This window comes from Ambystoma mexicanum, chromosome 1p (assembly GCF_040938575.1).
Source record: "Ambystoma mexicanum isolate Mex_15411 chromosome 1p, UKY_AmexF1_1, whole genome shotgun sequence".
Lineage (NCBI taxonomy): Eukaryota > Metazoa > Chordata > Amphibia > Caudata > Ambystomatidae > Ambystoma > Ambystoma mexicanum.
In genome coordinates, this window is record NC_090921.1 from 1,005,065,920 (window position 1) to 1,005,086,158 (window position 20,239).

Sequence of the window (20,239 nt, forward strand, 5' to 3'; positions counted from 1 at the left end):
ATTAAAGTAACTCTAACAAAAAATACTAAATGGACCCGATTGGCCAGGCGGTGTGGTGCTGTAGGTGTGGGTGGCATCTCTTCCTTCTGATTGGCTGAGTGACTGACTAGATGATGGACGTCAAATATCTTGTGCTCCACGCAGGTCAGGGTCCGGTCACTGTGGTCACTACCTAAGCTAATATGTTGCATTCGTAAAACACTAAATAACAAATTATCTAAACATTTTATGCTACTTTTCTTATTTCTACACAAATCACACATAGTATTTATTGTCAGTACAATTGGGTCATTCGTGGCTTTAATTGGAGGCCTTGACCTTTATTGTGCATGTAAAAAGAGTCAAGCTGTGTTTCGCATATCTCCTAAGCTTTAGACCTATTAGTAGAAGTCAAAACATATATTGTGGCAAAGTGTTTAAGGTTAGTAGTGGGTGTGTTGGGTGGGTTTCGCAGCGCAGGCGAGGGTCTGGCACTTGAAAGAAATACCTTACAGGGAGCGCAGGGTCAGGATGGCAATAAATTACTCTAAATGGGGGTGGGTGGCTTGCACGTTTATGGGGACGAACGAGCAAAAAGTGCTTAGCTCATCCTGGTTCACATGCTGGTTCTCATGCTGGCAGTGATCTCAGAGGAAGAAAACTGTATCATATTGGTTGTTGCAACTTTCTCCAGCTTCAGCGTGAGAATGGGAGCGCAGAGCTTTCCTTCACAGGGGGAGTGCAAGGGTGGGGGCCAGCCAGCTGCCTGCGCGCCTTGTGTGTGTCTCTGTCCTTGGCTGTTGCAGTGGCAGGGGAGCTGAGCCTTGCTGTACTATCGCAGTGAGGCCTGTTTACCCAAGATGGAGTCGAAAGGGGGCACAAAAGATGGATGCCCCGTGTCCTGCTCAGTAGTCCCATCTATGTAGCGGTCAACCGTGGTTAACTTTACATAAGGGCAAGGGGCAACCCCACTACTGGAGGCACGTGGTCCAAGTCCCGTACTGAGGAGTGTACCGCGCAAGGGGACCTGGGGGCCCCTCGCTCCCATACACACCCCAGGCTGCTAGAGGACAAGGCTTTTTTTTCTAAAGCCTGAATCTCTCGCTCATGTGTGAGAGCTTCAGGCTTCAGAAAAAAATGCCTTTAATCCACAATGGTGGTGCCGGCGCTTTCAAGGCATCTTTTATCGAAGAAAAGGTGTGACTGCTGGAAGCCAAGGCCTTTTTGCTCATTTGCGGGTGCTTCAGGCTTTAGGAAAAAAGGCCTTGGGTTCCAGTGGCCTCGCCTTTAAAGCCTTAATGGTGCTGCTGTCCCTCCCCAGGCATGATGCCTGGCAAGGGGCAGCGCCACCATTAAGGCTGAAATGGCAAGGCACTGTCCCTTGCCAGGCAAGCCGTTAGTAAATAAATGCAGAGATCAGCGGGAGAGGGTGCTGATCTCTACTAACGGCTGCCTGTAGCCCATTAAGCTGGGGCTTGTCAAGGGGCGTGGGCCAATGAGCCAGCACACAACCCCCTGCCATTAGGCAATGCCCCCTTGATGAGCCCCTGCTCATTTTCCAGTGTCATTTAAGGCACTGCCTGTCTGTGATGCACAGTGTAGCACAGCCGACAATAAATGCAGTTGCCAAATCCTTTGCTATGCCACTTAAGCTATGCACCCCACCAGACCTCTTTGGGTTGCGTCCTTTGTAGTTTCTTGAAGGCTTTTCAAATATTTTCTGTAGTCTTTACCTCTGAATCTTTTCTTGAACCATGTATTTTTAGAAGAACGCTAATTACTGGACTGCTTCCCTTAAAACACAGATGAAAGGCAGGTTAGAATCTGATTAGAATCCACCCAAGGGTTCCATGCACAATCCTAGCAACCAATCAAACTCCCACTCACCATCTTGGCTTTTCTAGAGGCCTAGTCACATGAAAAGCCAATTCACTCATTCAGAACTTCCCCCTTAAACATAATATTTTGGTTAGAGTATGATACCATCTGTGTGAAGGCTATAGGTGAAAGATTAAAATATAATTTCAAGACCCTGATAATGGGTAGTGATTTGATTTCACTAGTCAGAAAAAATGGATCTTCATAAGGGCAATGATGGGCAAAAAAAAAAGAATATGCAACAATTTTCAGTACACCCAGTCATCGACTAGATATCCCCAAAACTATCAAGACCTGACAGTTTCTTCCTTTCTTCCTTTAAGTTTTGTGTAAGAGTGAAGATATTGTTGTCTTCCTACAGCGATAGTCTTGTGGTTGCAGACTAAGGATAACGTTTTCCATCCTTCTGTTTCACAGGAATTGCACGCATCATAGAGACCCACCAACCAATAGTGGAGACCTACTATGGCCCAGGACGGCTCTACATGCTCATCAAACACTTGCAGACTGAATGTGACAGTCAAGTGGACAAGGTGGTGGACAAGTTCATCTCACACAGGGATTATCATCGAAAGGTGAGTGAGGCATGCAAGGTACTAGTTACCAATGTATATTTTGTGAAGTTTCAATATAGGGCAAGCTAACAGAGGAATTGAAGGTACTATATTTGATTACTATTTATGAAATGTAACACCATGGGATAATGTCAAGAACACCAATAATTCGAGAAATGGTTCAAAGGTTTTTATTTTCTAATCAGCAATATGAGTGGATGAGAGTTGCAAGGCAGGAATAGCAGGACACACAAATGATTGTCCCTCTTGTCTACCGTGTACTTCACAGCGCCTCAGCTGAAATGTCCTTATCCCTAATGTAGGCAACTAGAGATCAGTAATCCCTACTGTCTGCTGCTTACTATGGTGAGGGACAAGGATGCATCCTTATCTATAATACTACTCCTGAGATTTTTCTAGGTGGAAGCTAGCTTGACCTCCCACTAATGGATGATCGTTACAATAGGAAATTGTGCCTTCCAACTGCTCAAGTCGCTCTTGGTCTTAGTTTGCTCACACTCTTATTCCTCACCCTGATGTCCTTTCCTTCCTTTCGATTCCTTCTACTCTTTCCTCCTCCCATTCTCTACCTTCTCTCCTTCTCCATCTTCTGCACCTTTGATGTGTCACCTACTTTTCTCTTCCTCTTCCTTCTACGATCCTCTCCTCTCCACACTATGCTCCACCCCTCCTTCTCTTGCACTTGACCTCCTTTCACTCTCCTAGTTACACTTTTCACTCACTCTCAATTACTCACCTACTTTTGCACTTAACCTCAGTCGCTCTCCTCACTCACCATACATGAGCTCACACCCAAGTACCACTTTCTGTCAACAATCAATGATTCCCCTTTAATCTGTTAGTCCCTTCCATGATCCACTCCAATGCCCTTCCACCACATCGTCTGTCCCTTGACGTCACTCAAACAACTCCCACTCCCATTTGCTGCTTGTTTCATTTCATAAGCCATCTTGCCCTGTTCCGTAGCCTCCTTCCCCTCCCATTCGTTACTGCAATCGCCTTGTCCCCCTGCCCAATCTCTTTGTATTTGCCTTTAGGGTCGGGCTTCCCATGTTTAAAGTTTTAAATCGTTCTTTATGCCATGGCCCATTTTCCCATAGTGGTCCTCTGGTGCCTCTTGCTGGCAATTTGGCATAGACATGATGTCCCGCCGCGTTTGCCTTCTGATGCGAGGAAGCTTCCTCTCTGCTGGAGTGCACTTTGTTTTGCCGACTTTAGATCCTCGTTCTCTCTCTCGCTCTCGTTCTCTCTCTCTTCTTTTCTCTCTCATTCTCTCTCGTTGAATGTTTCTCTCTCTACCTCCAAGAATCTCGCTCACCACTGCTCTGAATGCTGTACCCTGTAGTTCTAAAAGAGAAAACGGGCCAGCAGAATGCAAGGTATGCATGAGGTATTTGAGAGTGGCACTGCCCCCTGTGAGAAACCCGAGGGTGTTCTCCCAAGGAGATCGCGGGAACCCCTTATTCAAGTGGCCACTGAAGACTGTGCCCTCGCCTATCCCAATCCTAAAGGTGAAATACGGTACTATGCAGAGGAAGCAGAAGAGGATGGCGTAATCCCTGAGGCCTTTGTAGGCAACTATACGTCGGCCTCACCTCCTCCCATTAAATGTCTCCTAACCAATAGCCCCTCCGTACAGAACCAATCCCCTAGGATCTCAATCCCCATCGCATTCCGAAACCTTCTTTTCCAAAAACCCTGTTTTCCGGTTCCCTATCCGAATACTCCCAATGATTATTCTTCCTGTCCCTCTTATTATTTTCCTCACTCCCAACCTGCTCAGGTAAAATACTACAGTTCCCACAATCCCCCTCCCCCTGTCACTTTCTGAACTCCCAGTCGAAAGTGATCTACAGTTCCCACCATCCCCTATGTTCTGTTCTCCATCCCGGTCATTCTCGTCCATTTCACAAACCTTACCCATTTTGTCATTTTCGGTCTACCAATTGACTCTCTTCAGATAATCTCATAACTTCCCCATCATATCCCATAGGACAATCCGATACTCCAACCCCTCCCTTTCCTGACGTGAACATTGGTTTACGGACTTGTAATAAAACTGTTTACCTGACATGTCCCGACATGAAGGTCAAGCAAAGTCAGGCAATTGACTTAAATCACACACACCTTATGGCCCTTCCTTTTCCCACAGGGATAAAAGGTGCAGAAAGAAAGCACAGGGCGAGCAAGGCGAGCATGGCAGACAGCACGAGACGGCTAATCAAGCGCGGCAGTTCAAGAGAAGGAGAAAGGCGGCAGGAATCGAGAGGGTGGCGAGGAGATAAGTGACCTTGCCCTTTTCGTCCCAGACCAGCTGAACCTTTGTGGAAGGGAGCCTAAGACCGCGAACTATAGCACCAGTGTCTTGCAGCAGATGTCAGCGGTACACAGGGCAAGCCTACGCCAGTAAGCAGGAGCAAGGGCCACTAGCCGTGACTCCAATAAAGCTGAAAGCCAAGCGGTTCATCACAGCCGGTGAGTCAAGGGGAGAAACGATAAGAACCGGGCTGTGTTGAGTGAGAATTGCAAAGGGGCAAGTTTGAACCAAGTTTCAATGAACTATGAAAGGGAACTGTAAAAAGTGTTAAGGGGAGACTAGCTGAAAAGGGAAATCAGCACCACATGGGTGCCAACTCAAGAGACTCTGGTCGATCCCTATCTGACCGACACTATAGGTACCAGAAGGCCATAGGAGAGTCCTCAAAAGAGGTCAAAGTGGTCATACAGGATGGTCTCGTAAAATCCCTGTACAATTGAAAGACTTTGATCTACAAGTCGCATGAAAACAAGGGAAGTGAATCGAACAAACATAAGTGACGTGAAGTTAGCAAGAGTGAACCCGACCGAGGGATGCTGACGAAGAAGGGGGCAATTCTATAGTCCCAAGAAGACAGTGTGTTGACAAACGTGAACCCGGCCAAGGGATGTCCACTATGAACTGTTTAAAAAGAAATTAACATTTGAGAGGGGTCCGAGCCCGACTGAGGAAGATCCAGGGGTGAAGCCATCACCCAAATACTGACAGTCAAGAGGGGTCCACGCCCGACCACAGAATATCCAGGGGTGAAGCTATCATCCAGAGTTCATTGAGAAAAGAGCTGATGGGTAAATTGAGGCATCGATAATTGAAGGGTCAGCGACCCAGAAGAGAGGGACCCAGAGGTGGAGCCATCACCCTACGTGAACTGTGGCTAAAAATTGAGAAGGGTCAGCACCCAGAAGAGGGAGACCCAGGGGTGCACCCATCATCTGAGAGACCTATGGAACCGAACGTTGTGTTCGTTAGTAGTTTTGTGACCCTATCAGGCCCTCGGAAACAGGAGACTCGACCACCAAAGGCCTTGATCTCGATGAGGACTATTTAGTGGTCAGCACCCAGAAGAGGGGTACCCAGGGGTGAGCCATTATCTCCCTAAAGAACTTTTATTTGGATAAAGGAACTTTAGTTTTTGCTATTTGAAATACATCAAGCTCTGAGAGCAAGTGATTTTCAGAGGAAATTAGACTTGGCCATCGATGGTCCTTAGGCAGCCATTGGAACTGTCGTCTCGTCCTGGAGAGGCCAGAGACTGTACTGTGCTCCAGGATCCCACTTTAACCCGTGCTCAAAACGTGGGGAAGGGAGACGCAAGCCACTGCATCCTGACATATTATTTGAGAACACTTCTTTCTTTTGTTGAGAACTATCCCACACTCCTTTTTGTATTAGTGTAAGGTTTGGCAATAGGTTTCATAGGTTTTCTATAGGCCCTTATTATTTGACTGCCTTATTTTTATTTGATGATTGACGCTTGCACCCATCTTAGATTTAGGTTTAGATGAGGCTTTTTTTCCAACCTGCATACAACATTCATTGTTCAATAAACACCCTTGAACTGTGATCACTTGTGTCCGTCTTACTTGTTGCCACCATGTGTTTTTCACACACCCTTACAATCAGGCACATAAGGGGCAGACACTGGTACCCTCCCAACTCTCTCACTTCGCCACTGTGGCAGGTATGCCTCTGGCAAGCACACTGGTAGACCTTCTGCCCCAAGTTGTGGGGAGGGGTGTAACCCACCCCCCTTGGCATGGTCAGCTCCCTGACCCTGCAACGGGGTGTAGAATGTTTATGTCTGAGGAGCATGGCAGGATAAATCGAAGTGATGAAGTAATTGAACTATATGCAATATGTGAAGGTATTATTAAATTGTGTGTTGAGACACAAGCAGAATATGAGGTAGAATAAGGTGTGAATATGCCACAGGATTGGAGGATGAGGTTGTTAGGAAACAATTCAAGTTTTCGGGTTCTGCAGTCATTTTATTCTACTCTTTTTGCTGTTTCCCTCTTTATTTTTGTCGTTTTTGATTTACTTTGGTGGTAAGAGGGAATTCTGCTGGGGTCCCCCTGCCACTACATTCCTTTTTCTATACTTAAGGTATATGGTATTGGGTCGACCATCAGGTGCCCTAGGGTGATTTTTATCACCCTAAAATGGTTTTAGGGGGTATGTTGGTAGCAGCTAAAATTTAGTATTTGCTTCACCACTGGGGTGCAAGCAGATTTACCGTATTAGTAGCCCAATGTGCCTTTATGGTAGTCATTGGGGCATTGAGTGTTTTTAAGTCCTATTCTCTGCCATTTTGTATAGGGGCGTCCTTTGTTCAGGGAAACCACGAGGATGGCCTTAAAATGGCCGTTCTGGCCACATGGGCTCAATATGTCAGTTTCCATGGTGGTTTGGACTGATTTAGGTTCATGGCCCTGTGCAGGAAACTACACTTCCTGTGGGGGTGCGTCTGAGAGTTTGCCAGTTTTTGGGACTATCCTCATTGGCTGGCCACCAAAACATTTGTTTTAAATTCCCTAATGGGGCTGGTGAGCTTGCAGAAGCCTGCCCCTGTGAATGAAGGAATATATAGGAAAACCCCTGACCTCCGCACTGCTGGATTTTCGGAGGATAAGCAGGTCTGTTTAACTGCTGGAAGATCAGTTCTATCTCATAATCCCGCATTTTAAAGCCCGTTTTTGTGTTGGCTTTAAAATAAGGTATTATCACACATACCTCTGCTACTCCCCCACTCTCTCCCGCTCATTCTCTCGTTAAAAACAGGGGTGGGAGGGTTTAATTCCCCCCCAAACCCTGCCTTTCCCCACCACCTCCTTCCCACATCTAAACACGCATTCTTCCCCCACATACGCATACAAACATACACGCACACACACATATAGTTTCAAACATAACCTGTCACTCCCGCGACGAGTCCGCTGGGACACAGAGAGCCTGTCAGCCTCTGCACACACTCTTGTGCGTCAGGGACTTGACAGTTCGTTTTAGAAAGACCGATCCGTGCAGTCATGGAGCGGTCTTTCTAAATCGTTTTTTTCCTTTTGACCTAGGATCGAAAATCTTGGACTTTTCCCACCTTTGCTGCATTTTTAGGCCCTCTTCCGACCATACTGGTTGGATGCAGTGGCCTGGGCATACCTCCGGTTTGGATCAATACTCGGCTGCTGGGTGCCCTTCCCAAGATTTCCTTGTCCTGCTTATGGTCCTGTTAATCTTCTGGGGCGAGGCCCTCCATCCTAGGGCTGTTTTCTGGCAGTTTTATTGAATTTTCCCACTGTTTCCTGCCAAGGCATACTACCTTCCTTTTGGAAGCTGCTGCTGCATGGATAGGTTTTGGGACTCCCCAAACTGCTTTCCCAGGTCGTGTCTGGTCACCATCCTGTTTGCCACCTGGTATTGCTGTAGGGGCTGTTTTTGTTTTTGTGCCGAGCACGTTTGCCTGCTGAGCCGCCTGTGCCTGCAGTGCGCAGATTCCTCTATCCTCGTGGATTCCATTTCTGCATGGTGGGTCCCACTTCACTGAAGGATGATTGTTCTTCTTTTGGGCTATTGGGGCCATTGGTGGTTCGGGTTGCCAGTCCTTGGGTGACCATATCCTTTGAAAAGAAGCTGTTACTCACTGCGTTTTCTCATTCTGAGAGTCGAATTTCTAGAGGCAACCACTGAAAGTACTTCTCTCTGTGCCCTGGGTTGGTATCTTATTCCAGTTACTCCATCTCCGTTGTCACCATGGTCTGTCGTAGTTTGGTTCTACATATCCCCTTATTCTGCATTTCTCCATTGGATATCATTGGGACCTGAATCCTACTCTGCTTTTCTGCTCCTGGAGCTGTTGGGTCTCGAACCCTCTACTGGTGTCATTTGGGGTCGATTGCTTTTTTCTTTTTTCCTGTTTTTTCCTATTGCTTCCTATGGGGGCACTGTTCTCAACACTAGAGCTCTTACAAGTGACACTGCAAGGTACTCACCTGGACGATGACATTTGTCTACGGTCTCCATACGGCCCTGGATCTTTCAAGACTTCCACTGATTAACTAAGGACTTTTAAAGCTGTACATTACACTCCTGCATAGGATATACATTGTATCAATGTGTGTTACTGTTTCTCTCCTTAGATCGCTATATGCCCTTCTGGGCCTAGGGACTGTCCATCTAAAAGATATCCTGGCCGTGTTGGACATTGTGTTCCCCTGTGCTCAACATTCAGTGCTATGCTGTGTTTTATGCATATGTGCTTAGTGTAAGTAAAATTCTTCATTTATATAGATGGTAATAGGAAGCCTGTACTAAGTTCTGTTTGATACCTTTGGATCCTGAACATGATCATCATTACTGTTTGTAATATTGTCTAAGGGGGTGTTTCTATTAAGTTAGTTCTGAAAGCTTATATGTATTGTGCCTACCACCAGGTATAGGGCCCATAATTTGGGTTAAGGATTGAGTTGGGCCTTTACTTTTATTTGCATTGTGCTGTATTTGTTCTTTATAACTTTAGTACTTATTTTCCCCATTATAAATATTTTGTGTGACCTTATAACAATGTTTTATAGTCTGTGGATATTTCTACAGTATACCAGTGGTGGGGTATTCTTGTGTGGTATCTATTTGGACTAATTGTACCTCCCTGCCAACCAACTCCTCCTAAAATTAAGCCTTACTGCTCTGCTTACCATTGGAGAGTCTGGTCTTTCCTTTTGGGAAACACACTGTTCCACCATTAGATTAGATGATGACGCTGCCCTCAGCATAGGGTTGAGCAAAAATCCCCCTATCTGAGGTATACAGAGATTGTGTATCGGAGCTGGCAGAGTATTTGCAACATGCCCCTTGTGAGAGTCTTTAATTCCTTTTACAAAGAACTCAGCATCCCGAGATTGAAGCTAGGAAGATAGCTGAAAATGTGTATGGGGGCTTTTGTATTTTTTCACTCAAAAATGCAAACTCCTAAAGAAATAATGCCGATCATGCAGCTGGCTGGATTGCCAAAAGTAAGTTGTTGGGGGGGAAAGATTTTCTTTTTGCACCTTTCCCTCCATAGATTTATATGGGACAGCCTTTCTTTTTGCTTGTTTGGAACCATATCCTGACATTTTACTTAACATTCCTATTTTGCTCCTTATGGGGAAACTGGCTAGTTCCTAAGACTGTCAGTGCTCAGACTGTCTCTTTATGAATGTTTGTATTGTTACAATTGCGCAAATCACCTTACAGTGAAGTACAGTTAGGAAACGTTGCATCCTTATATCTTTTTATATAATGACTTTTTGGTTACTTTGAAAATGTGCCCAAGACAAGCTGTGGCAGCTGTGATTTCTTTAAAAAAATGTTTTAACTATTTTTGTGTTATTTTACTTGTGCACGTTTGCATTTATCCCAAATGGCTACTAAAAGTGGTTAGTGCCCCAAGATGGCCTTGCCACAAGGTTTTTTGCTTTTTCTTTGGCCATATTGTTCTTTGGACTTCTTCCTGTCTTCTCAGGTCAGGGAATGCTTAAATGGAAATCCCTTTCTCAGGGAAAGCCTTGACTTTTGCTGGCTAAGGGGTGTTGTGTGTGGGTTTCAGCCAGAGAAGGGGGATGGGACTGTCTAATCCCAATCCACATCTTTGGTGCCAGAAAGTATGTTGCTAGGCAGATGAGGTGACCAGTGGCTAACCATGATTGGATAGCCTCTGGCTATTTGATTGATGCAGATCCTTACTATTGGTGGGCTTTGTCAAGCTCCAAACATGAATCGTGGATAAAAGGGGGGCTCCTGCAACTGTTCATCAGATGATCGTTGTAACTGAGACTTCTACGAAGAATGGTAGCCTGAAGACAACCCCTGCAGTTGAACAGCATCGACTCCAGCGTTGTCCCAGTGAAGCCCTGCTTCTCTGTCCTGCTCTCAAGAAGGCTTCGTTGGTGCTTCAGCCTCTGGACCGGTGGGAACAACCAGTCTCGACCCCCGCCTCCGGGACTACCTCGCTGCAGCCATCATCTTTTGCAGTAGAACCTTGGAACTTGGCATATCTTCAGAATATGCCACAAGTCACCTGCTCCTGCATATTCAGCTGCCTCACTCCAAGGGAAGCTGTGCTGCGGTTGCCCATGGGTTCACTGCTGCATGATCGCCTGTCACCGCCTGACCGTGGTGACTTTAATTGGATCTTGTCTTCTTTGTGTCCATGAGGGGTCATGTGGCCGTCTCTCCCACATAAGTCTTACCCTTGTTTTCATTTGTGTCTTCAACTGGAAGATGTCCAGAATCAGTTCCTGTGCACCGCGACCGAAAAAGAAATTCAGTGGAACAAAGTATTCCTTGTGTCCTGTGTAGATAACCCTTGCAGTAGGAACAAAGACAGAACAAGCCCAGAACTAAGTCTGGAACCTCCAACCGTGGTATCCGGAGAACTCTGAGCAAGTGAGGTACATCTACATACCTCTTGCTTTCTCCCCCTGTCTCCCATAGGGTATTTGGGCCTAAAGGCATGACCCTAACTCATTCGGACAAAACCTTTTTGTGTGGAAACCTGGGTTAGGGATCCATCCATAGGCCTATCCTAGTTTATTGATTGAGCTGAACTTTACTTAAACCATTATCTAATTTTGGAACTATAACCACAGGCACTGCTATTCCTATACACCTGAAGTGTATGGTTTGGGCCTGGTGACGTTTGGGCACAGGGCCCCAAACCATCTTAGAGCTGGACTTTATATAAAAATGAGGGAATTTGTTTGTGTTGATTCTAAAGAGTTCTTTCTATTTATATGCATCGGACTACTCCCCTGTATTGCACTGGTAATTGATTCATATGCAATTCCATGTCTCTTAAGGTTGGATGCATATATATGTTTTATATGGTTTTGTGTGATATTTTCCTATGATTTTTAACTGCTTGCTGTGTACATGAAAGGCCTAATAAATAATTGTATTTTCATATTCTTACTGTCTAACTTGAATTACTGGTGTTGCTCTGTATGGATTAATTGTAGCACTAGGCCACACTCGCACCCTTCCTGAGAGTAAGCCTTGAACAATCTGCTACCTCTCCTTGTTTGGGTTTGGCTAGCCTCTGTGTCTTCCCTGTTCACCATAATAGGGTGGCCTCCCCAATCCTCCCACCAGGGCCACGATTGGTCATGTTCTTTTTACATTCAGATGCTTTCTTTCTTTCACAACTTGTGGGTTATCCTGCTTTTGCAGCATGTCAGGCCAGATAACTGCCCTTTAAGTACAAAAAGGCTGGAGCTGTAGAATGTACAATCCTCCTGTACACGGACATTCCTTTATTCGCAAGTGGCTCCAGCCACCAATACTTTAAATGTGACCCAACCACCAGTTTCCACATGTTTGATTGGGTCAGAGAACATCTGACATTCTTTACCTTTTTGGTTGCTTTAAATGAGGTAATTCCCCAGCATTGGATCTTTCATAGATTCACATGCTGTATGAATAGGCCGACATCTAGTGGAAGCTGCGTAGTATTACAGTTTGTTTTTCGAAACTCGAAAATGGGCGTCGACACAGGGCGTGCCAGTAACTATCCCTAGTGTGACGTCCACTGTACCCATGATCCCCTCACGCGTGTAGGACCCTTAGATTGTTTTTTTCCGCCAAACTTGTCGGAAGCATCCCACGGCGTTCCCTGGCTTTAGCCATAATTTTGCTAATAATATATATTTCCCCGTTTTCTTCATTACCCACATCGAGACATCGTAATCCGAAGCTCGACGTTGGACGGAGAAGAAAACTACTGTCGAGCTACATGACGGACTTTGGGCCTCGGAAGGCCTCTGGCCTCAGCCCGGGCCTCGGAAGGCCTCTGGCCTCAGCCCTGTACAAGAAGGGAGAGTGGGGGGTGGTACATACTCTTCACTCATATATATTCTCATACATATATTCCTACACATTAGCCCGCTGCCACAGGGTGCGTATGGAGGGTACCCCTTTCCAATTTTGCCCCAAGTGCAACCGCAAGTACCCTTGGGTTGACAGACACGCCACCTGTAACCTCTGCTTGCCGAGGGACCACCCCAAGGCGAATTGCAGAGCGGGTAGCCGGTTGAAGGCTAAGACTCTAAAGGACCGTTCGATCAAACGTTGGGCCCACCACGCCAGGCAACGAGAGGCCATGGAAGCGGAGGGCGCCTTCAGTGATGGCAGCAATGCCGTACTATTGGACGGCGAGGGCAACGTGGCGTCGAAAGACAGCCAAGCGCAAGTCCCCGACCTCAGAAAGGTTGTCCGGCAGGGCAGCTATGGGGAAAACACCCGGCGACACAAACACTACCCACACCACTTCCACTAAACACTCGAAGTCCAACTGAGAATCGACGCGCACGTAGAGGTCTCGGAAAGAGGCACACAGAGAACGGTCCACCGAATCGGTGTCCTCTGGGCGTTCTTGATCAAGATCGCCGCATGACACCAGGCAACTATCCACTGTTGCCAAGAGTGCCTCACTTACTAAAGTAATGGAGGTTCGATCGTCCGAAGACTAAGCCGACCTCCATCCCCAGGCCGCACTCCAGGAGTCGGCGTCAGCAGACTGCTCGACGCCTGCACCAATGCCCCGACGTACTCAATCTATGGAAAGAGACACTACCCCCTAATCTCGACGCCAGGCATCAAAAAGATTAGAAAAGGTGAAAACCCCAGGGAAGCACTCTTCCACTCACAGGGAGGGGGGAAACCACAGAAGAAGCCTTCTCAGCCTTCTTCTACACCACAGATACCTGTACACAGTTCCAAGTCCTCTGTTTAACATGCTAAAACCCCTGCACAAGCCCATAGGTCCAGTGAGGATATTGCAGGGAAACTCCCCCAAGAGAGGGTAATTCCCAGCTCAAAACAATGGTCCAGTGAGGACATAGACAGAGTTATGTCTAGAATGTCATCCCTAGCAGACTTCTATGCCAAGAATCCAGAGCACTTCCTCTCTTATAACCCGGACGGGGCTACTCCCTCAGGGTCTAGGGACCCGCAACCCCCTGGTAAGAAACCTCGAGTTGAGGCACCAACGCAAAGGCGACCCTTTTTACGTACAGCCATACACTCAGTATAATGAGGATCCACTACAGGATGAGGATCCAGAATTGGCAACTTTGGATGACCAAACTGGGGTGGACTACTATGGGGATGACGAGGACCAAGAGGAGGACGAAGATAACCCAGAAGTCTACAGTGTAGACTCCCCAGTAGACAAGGAACCTCCGGTTACCGACTCTCCAGTCAACAACCAACCTCTCCTAAATGAGGTTTTATCCAGAGCGGCAGAACACTTCCGCATAGATACTCGGGGAGCTCAGGAGGAAAGGGACTTTGCCGAGGAACTAGTGGGAGAAAAGAGACCCATTGCCCAGGCATCCCTATTTTCAAATCTATACAAAGGAGGATTGATCCTTCCCTCCTCAATTCCAACCTCACCAGGGCAGTAAACCCCAGGATCGAGAAGTTGTTCGGGGCAGCCCAGTCGGACCCACTGTATATAAGGGGGCAACTGAAACCGGACTCCCTGGTAGTCACTAATACCCAAAAGTGGGCAGGAATGCCCCTACCATCGTCTGAGGCTCCCCCCGACAAGGAGAGCAAAAAGATCTACGGGTTGGGAAGGAAGGTAGCCTCCACTTCGGCCTACCAGGCAAGGATTGCCAACTCCACCACTCTGCTGGCTAGTTACAACTGCCACCAGTGGGAACAAGTGGCTGCACTCACCGACTCCGCACCGGAACCTTTAAAGAGCCAGTTGGCACAGGTTGCGATGGAGGGGAAGGCTGTGTCCGGTTGCATCCTTAAGGAAACCTTTGATGCCGCGGAGAATGCCGGCAGGCTAATAGCAGAGAGCACTGTTATTAAGAGGCAGTCAGGGTTTAAACCCGGGACACAAGCATCCCTAATAGACAAGCCGGTGGAGCCCGATCTACTGTTTGGCAAGGCGGTAGAGGACGCATTAAAAAATGCCAAAGATGAGTATGGGACTCTAAAATCCCTGGGGCAGTTGACCAACAAACCCCCTAATCAAAGAGGGAATGGCAATTATCGTCGCCCACGTGGCCAAAATTCCCAAAGAGGCTCCAACTATTCTCAGGGGCAGGGCACACCATGGGGTAACAACCAGCAGTCTACCCAGAGTTACAACAGGGGTAACAAAAGGGGTTGTGGTAAGGGTAGAGGCAGCCCCAGCAGAGGCAGCACGCCTCCCGCAAAGCAGTGCGCCGAGATCAGGGTCCCTTCCCATGCATATCCAGTAGGGGGACGCATTAACAACTTCACCCAAGCTTGGGAAGGGATCACATCAGACAGATGGGTGCTGTCCACAGTGTCCGCAGGATACTGCATAGAACTGCTAAAGCGTCCCCGAAACCACCCTCCACGACAAAAGGTACATTCCTTAGACCACCAGAAGATCCTCCTCGAGGAGATCATCAATCTTCTAGAAAAGGACGCGATCGAACTCGTCCCGGGCAAACCGGTAAACAAGGGTATTTATTCAACTTACTTCCTTGTGCCAAAAAAAGATCTAACAATGCGCCCAGTCTTAGACTTACACCCTGCAAACAAGTATGTCAAGCCCCAAAAATTTCGCATGACTACTCTCCAAGAGGTAATCCCCTCCTAAAAAAAGGGGGATTACATGGCAACACTGGACATGAAAGATGCCTATTTTCATATTTCCATGTTCCCAGCGCACAGAAGATTCTTCCGCTTCAAAGTGGACAGTCAGCACTACCAGTTCAAGGTGCTGCCCTTCGGTATAGCCTCGGCTCCAAGGCTATTCACCAAGGTTCTGACGGTGGTGGAGGCACACCTACGCAGGGAGGCAAACCCAGTGTACCCTTACCTGGATGACTGGCTCATCACAGGGGAGACCCCAGCAATTTGCAGTTCAAACATTCAAATGACGATCAACCTCCTCTTCGAATTGGGTTTCTCCATAAATGAGAAAAAAATCAAGCCTGGTGCCAAGCACCTCCAAACGGTTCCTAGGAGCTGTACTAAACACTCAAGAGGAGTTGGCCTTTCCATTAGAGGAAAGAATTCAGAGCATACTACTGCAGATTCCTCAATATCAGTCCGGTCGCCAGATAACAGTGCGCAAAGAGATGCGTTTGCTAGGCATGATGGCGTCATGTATTGACCTGTGGTCGTTTTGCCAACACTGGTACAAAGTCTTCACTGGTGGACAAGAGAGAACCTGTCAAAGGTAAAAGCCTTTTATGATCCAGAGGTTCAGGCTGTAGTCACTACAGACGCATCCCTATCAGGGTGGGGAGCACACCTCCTTCACTATACAGCTCAGGGTCTCTGTTCTCACTCAGTGGCCAAGAATCATATCAGTCTGCTAGAGCTTCTGGCAGTATTCAGAGCGCTTCGAGCCCCGCCTGTTAAACCTGTCAGTGCAGATCCTAACAGACAGCACAACTGCAATGTTCTACCTAAACAAGCAGGGAGGGACTCGTTCGCCAAATCTGTCCAAGCTTGCCCCGTAAATTTGGATATGGGCACTTAGACGGAACATTTACCTGTCATCTCAACATGTTCCAGGGGATCTCAATTCTCTAGCAGACGCCTTGAGCAGAGATCCTCTCCCACAAGAACACGTGTGGTCTCTACACAGAAAAGTCGTATAAGACATCTTCTCACGGTGGGGTTTCCCCACTACAGACCTATTCGCCACAAGCGAAAACAAACAATGTCCAGGATTCGCATCCAGGTTCCCACAGCCACACTCCAAGGGGAGCGCCCTATGGATGGACTGGTCAGGGATGTTTGTCTACGCTTTTCCACCAACCCCTCTTATGAGGAAGGTGGTCAACAAGATGCACAGGGAATCAACGACGCTCATCCTAGTTGCTCCCATGTGGACGAGGCAACCGTGGTTCCCACACCTACGCAGACTAGCCGTGTGCAAACCCATCAGACTCCCGTGCTGGCACAACCTACTGTCCCAGCACCAAGGACAAACGGTACACCCCCAACCCAACTCAATGAACCTGGCAGCATGGCTCCTGAGATCATAGAGTTTGGACATCTCAATTTACCACAGAGATGTATGGACATCCTAAAGGAATCTAGGAAACCAAACACAAGGCACTGTTACTTTGACAAGAGGAAGAGATTCGTTATCTGGTGCCAGAGTAGACAAATCAACCCAGTTGATTGCACTCCTTCCACTGTTGTTACATACATGCTCCACCTGCTAGATGCAGGATTGGTTTTTAACTCGCTGAAAGTACACCTGGCAGCCCTGTTGGCATACACCACTTCCCATAACAAGGTCTCGTGGTGGAAAGTACCAGTAGTTAAAGCCTTCATGGAAGGAGTAAATAGACTTCACCCTCCTATTTCAAACCCACCACCAGGGTGGGACCTTAATGTGGTGCTATCTAAGCTCATGGGCCCCCCTTTCGAGCCCATGCATAAAAGCAGTGTCAAACACGTGACTTATAAAAACGGCCTTCTTAGTAGCTATTACTTCTATAAGAAGGGTCAGTAAAATTCGGGCTCTGTCAGTGCAGGATCCCTTCTTTACTGTCCATAAAGACAAACTGGTTTTACGCACACACCATAGGTTCTCACCTAAGTTTATATCTAAATTCCACGTAAACCAGTCCATCGAGCTTCCGGCTTTCTTCCAGGACCCTCAAAGCTCGGCTGAGGTGAAACTACACACCCTAGATGTGCGTAGGGCGGTCCTCTACTATGTAAATAAAACCAGACCGCTAAGGAAAACAGATCAACTGTTTGTCTCCGTAGCTACAGGCAGAGAGGGGGATTGCGTCTCTAAAGGTGCCATCTCAAAGTGGATTATTAACTGTATCCAGCTGTGTTACTCACTCTCTAAAAGAACTCTGCCTTTCACGCCAAGAGCCCACTGTACTGGAGGCATTGGGGCCACTCTGGCTTTCATTGCAAATGTATCCCTTGACACCATTTGCAAAGCAGCTACTTGGAGCTCTATTCACACTTTTACTCAGCATTACTGCATTGACACCCATTCCAAGGCAGATACACAAGTGGGACAAGCGGTTCTAAGACACTTATTTGCTCATGACCCTTCTCACATCCCACCTCCTTCTTCAGGTACTGCTCGCTAATCTATGCACAGCATGTGATCTAAGCAGATTCCACAAGCCTCAGAAGGGATACATTACTCACCGTAATCATATTTCTGATGCTTGTATCTGCTTAGATTCACATGCGACCCACCCTTCCTCCCCTCTGAGAGAAGGCGCATGGTTGCTTGTAGTCGTACCTTTCTATCTATCTGCTTGGATTATCTGTACTCTCGCTACTCCTTATGCTACCTCATGTCAGAAAAAATACAATCTGAGGATCCTAGACGCGTGAGGGATCTTGGGTACAGTGGATGTCACACTAGGGATAGTATTACTGGCACGCCCTGTGTCGACGCCCATTTTCGAGTTTCGAAAAAAAAAAAATTGTAATACTCCGCAGTTTCCACTAGATGTCGGCCTATGCACAGCATGTGAATCTAAGCAGATACAAGCATCAGAAATACGATTACGGTGAGTAATGTATCCCATATATATATCCCATAAAAACAAACTGTAATACTCCGCAGATCAGAAATATGGGATACATTACTCACCATAATCGTATTTCTGATCTGCGGAGCATTACAGTTTGTTTTTCGAAACTCGAAAATGGGCGTCGACACAGGGCGTGTCCTGTGTCAACGCCATATATATATATATATATATATATATATATATATATATATATATATATATATATATATATATATATATATATATATATATATATATATATATATATATATATATATATATATGGTTTTCTTCAATTTTGATACATATTTTTCTCATTTAGCAACTATTTGTATTTAGTTTTTATATTGCGCGCCTGGACCGGGGCCATCTGGACGCATTTCTTACAAGGTTACAGATAACATCACAGATAGCATCAAAATACAGGTCTTGGAAGTACATAGTGGTACATATATTATAGTACATATATTATACAGACCCATTTGCCTGTAGTGTTTACAGAAAAATATCAACATGTAAGGTATTTACAGAGAATAAGTTGCCAAAATAGAACAGACTATAGCATCGGGTCTCAATTTTACTAAAATATTTACAGAGATTTAAAGAATCTTTACATTAAGCGATGGAAGAGGCTAAGTCCTGCTCAGTGAGCCATAAATTGGCTTTGTTCTTAAAAGCAAGGTAAGGGAGTTCATTTCTGAGTGTGTTGGGAAGTGTGTTCCATAGTTTGGAGTCGAGCACTGGGAAGCAGGACCCCCCAGCTTTCTGTAGTTTAAATCTGGGTATGGCAAGTGAATGGGCTTGTGCAGATCTGAGTAGTCGGGTGGCCGTGTGTGCTGTGAGGCGGTTGGCCAAGTAATCGGGTGCCTGGATGGCTTAACACTTATGAGTAAGTGCGAGAGTTTTGAGCGAGATTCTGAGTGCAACCGGGAGCCAGTGCAGACTGTCTTGTATTGGAGATATGAGATTTTCTCAGAATATTAAGGGTGGCTCTAATAGCATTATTCTGAGTTATTTGTCATTTATTGATGTTTTTAAGACTGGTCCCCAAGTGGAGAGCTTTGCAGTAGTCCACTTTAGCCATGACAAGCTTTCTTGCCAGTATAATGCAATTTGGAGCTGTAGGGAACGGTCTGCATGCTGTCAGGAGTTTGCATGTGTATGCAGATGCTGAGACCACCGCATTGACTTGTCTCGTCAGCGAGAGGGTCGAGCCCAGATAGAAGCCAAGGGTTTTGGTATCATTAGAAACCTTAATGGTATTCCTGTCAATGCTAAAAGCTTTAAAGGTGGGTCCAGTTTGTTGAGTTTAAGGTGGGTACCTAAGATAAGTAGCTCAGTCTTATCGTTTAAGCATAGTCAGTTATGTGCCATCCAGGCCTGAATGACTGAGTAAACGTTGTTAAGAGCTTTAGAGTCCGTTTCGTGGTCTCCAGTGATGGAAATTAGTATCTGGGTGTCATCCGCGTAGTTAGTGTAGATGACACCCAGATAGTCGAGAATATCAAATAGTGGTTTTGTGAACACATTATACAATGTGGGTGAAACAAAAGATCCTTGTGGGACCCCACATGTAACTGGTGACGGATCGGCGGATGCAGAAGGGGAGAAAACCTGTATGGTTCTGTTTGACAAGAAAGAACTGATCCACGAGGTAGCTTCGGCTGAGAAGTGGGCAGCAGATTTTAGGTGATGGCAGAGAATTTGATTGTTACCCAGGTCAAAGGCTGCAGAGAGGTCCAGTAAGAGTAGTAAGGCTAGCTTGCCCTTGTTTTTAAGGTCCTCAATTTGTGTTTTTAGGTCAATGAGGGCAGTCTCTGTTCCATGTCTGGGGCGGAAGCCTCATTGACTGAGACCGAGGAGTTGGTTAGATTCGAGGTAGTCCTGGATTTGTAAATAAGCTGCTCGGTCTAAGACTTTCAGGAGAAAAGGCACTGTGGTAATGGGCCTGTAGTTCG

The 20,239-nt window shown here is 46.6% G+C and overlaps 1 protein-coding gene across 1 annotated transcript in view; it reads left to right on the plus strand.

Annotated features, from left to right (window-relative positions):
• Positions 1-20,239, plus strand: part of COG4 (component of oligomeric golgi complex 4) — a 984,804-nt gene that overhangs the window by 493,329 nt on the left and 471,236 nt on the right. The window contains exon 7 of the mRNA XM_069654962.1: positions 2,275-2,432. Coding sequence (XP_069511063.1) covers positions 2,275-2,432 — 158 coding nt within the window. The remainder of the gene's footprint in view (positions 1-2,274; positions 2,433-20,239) is intronic.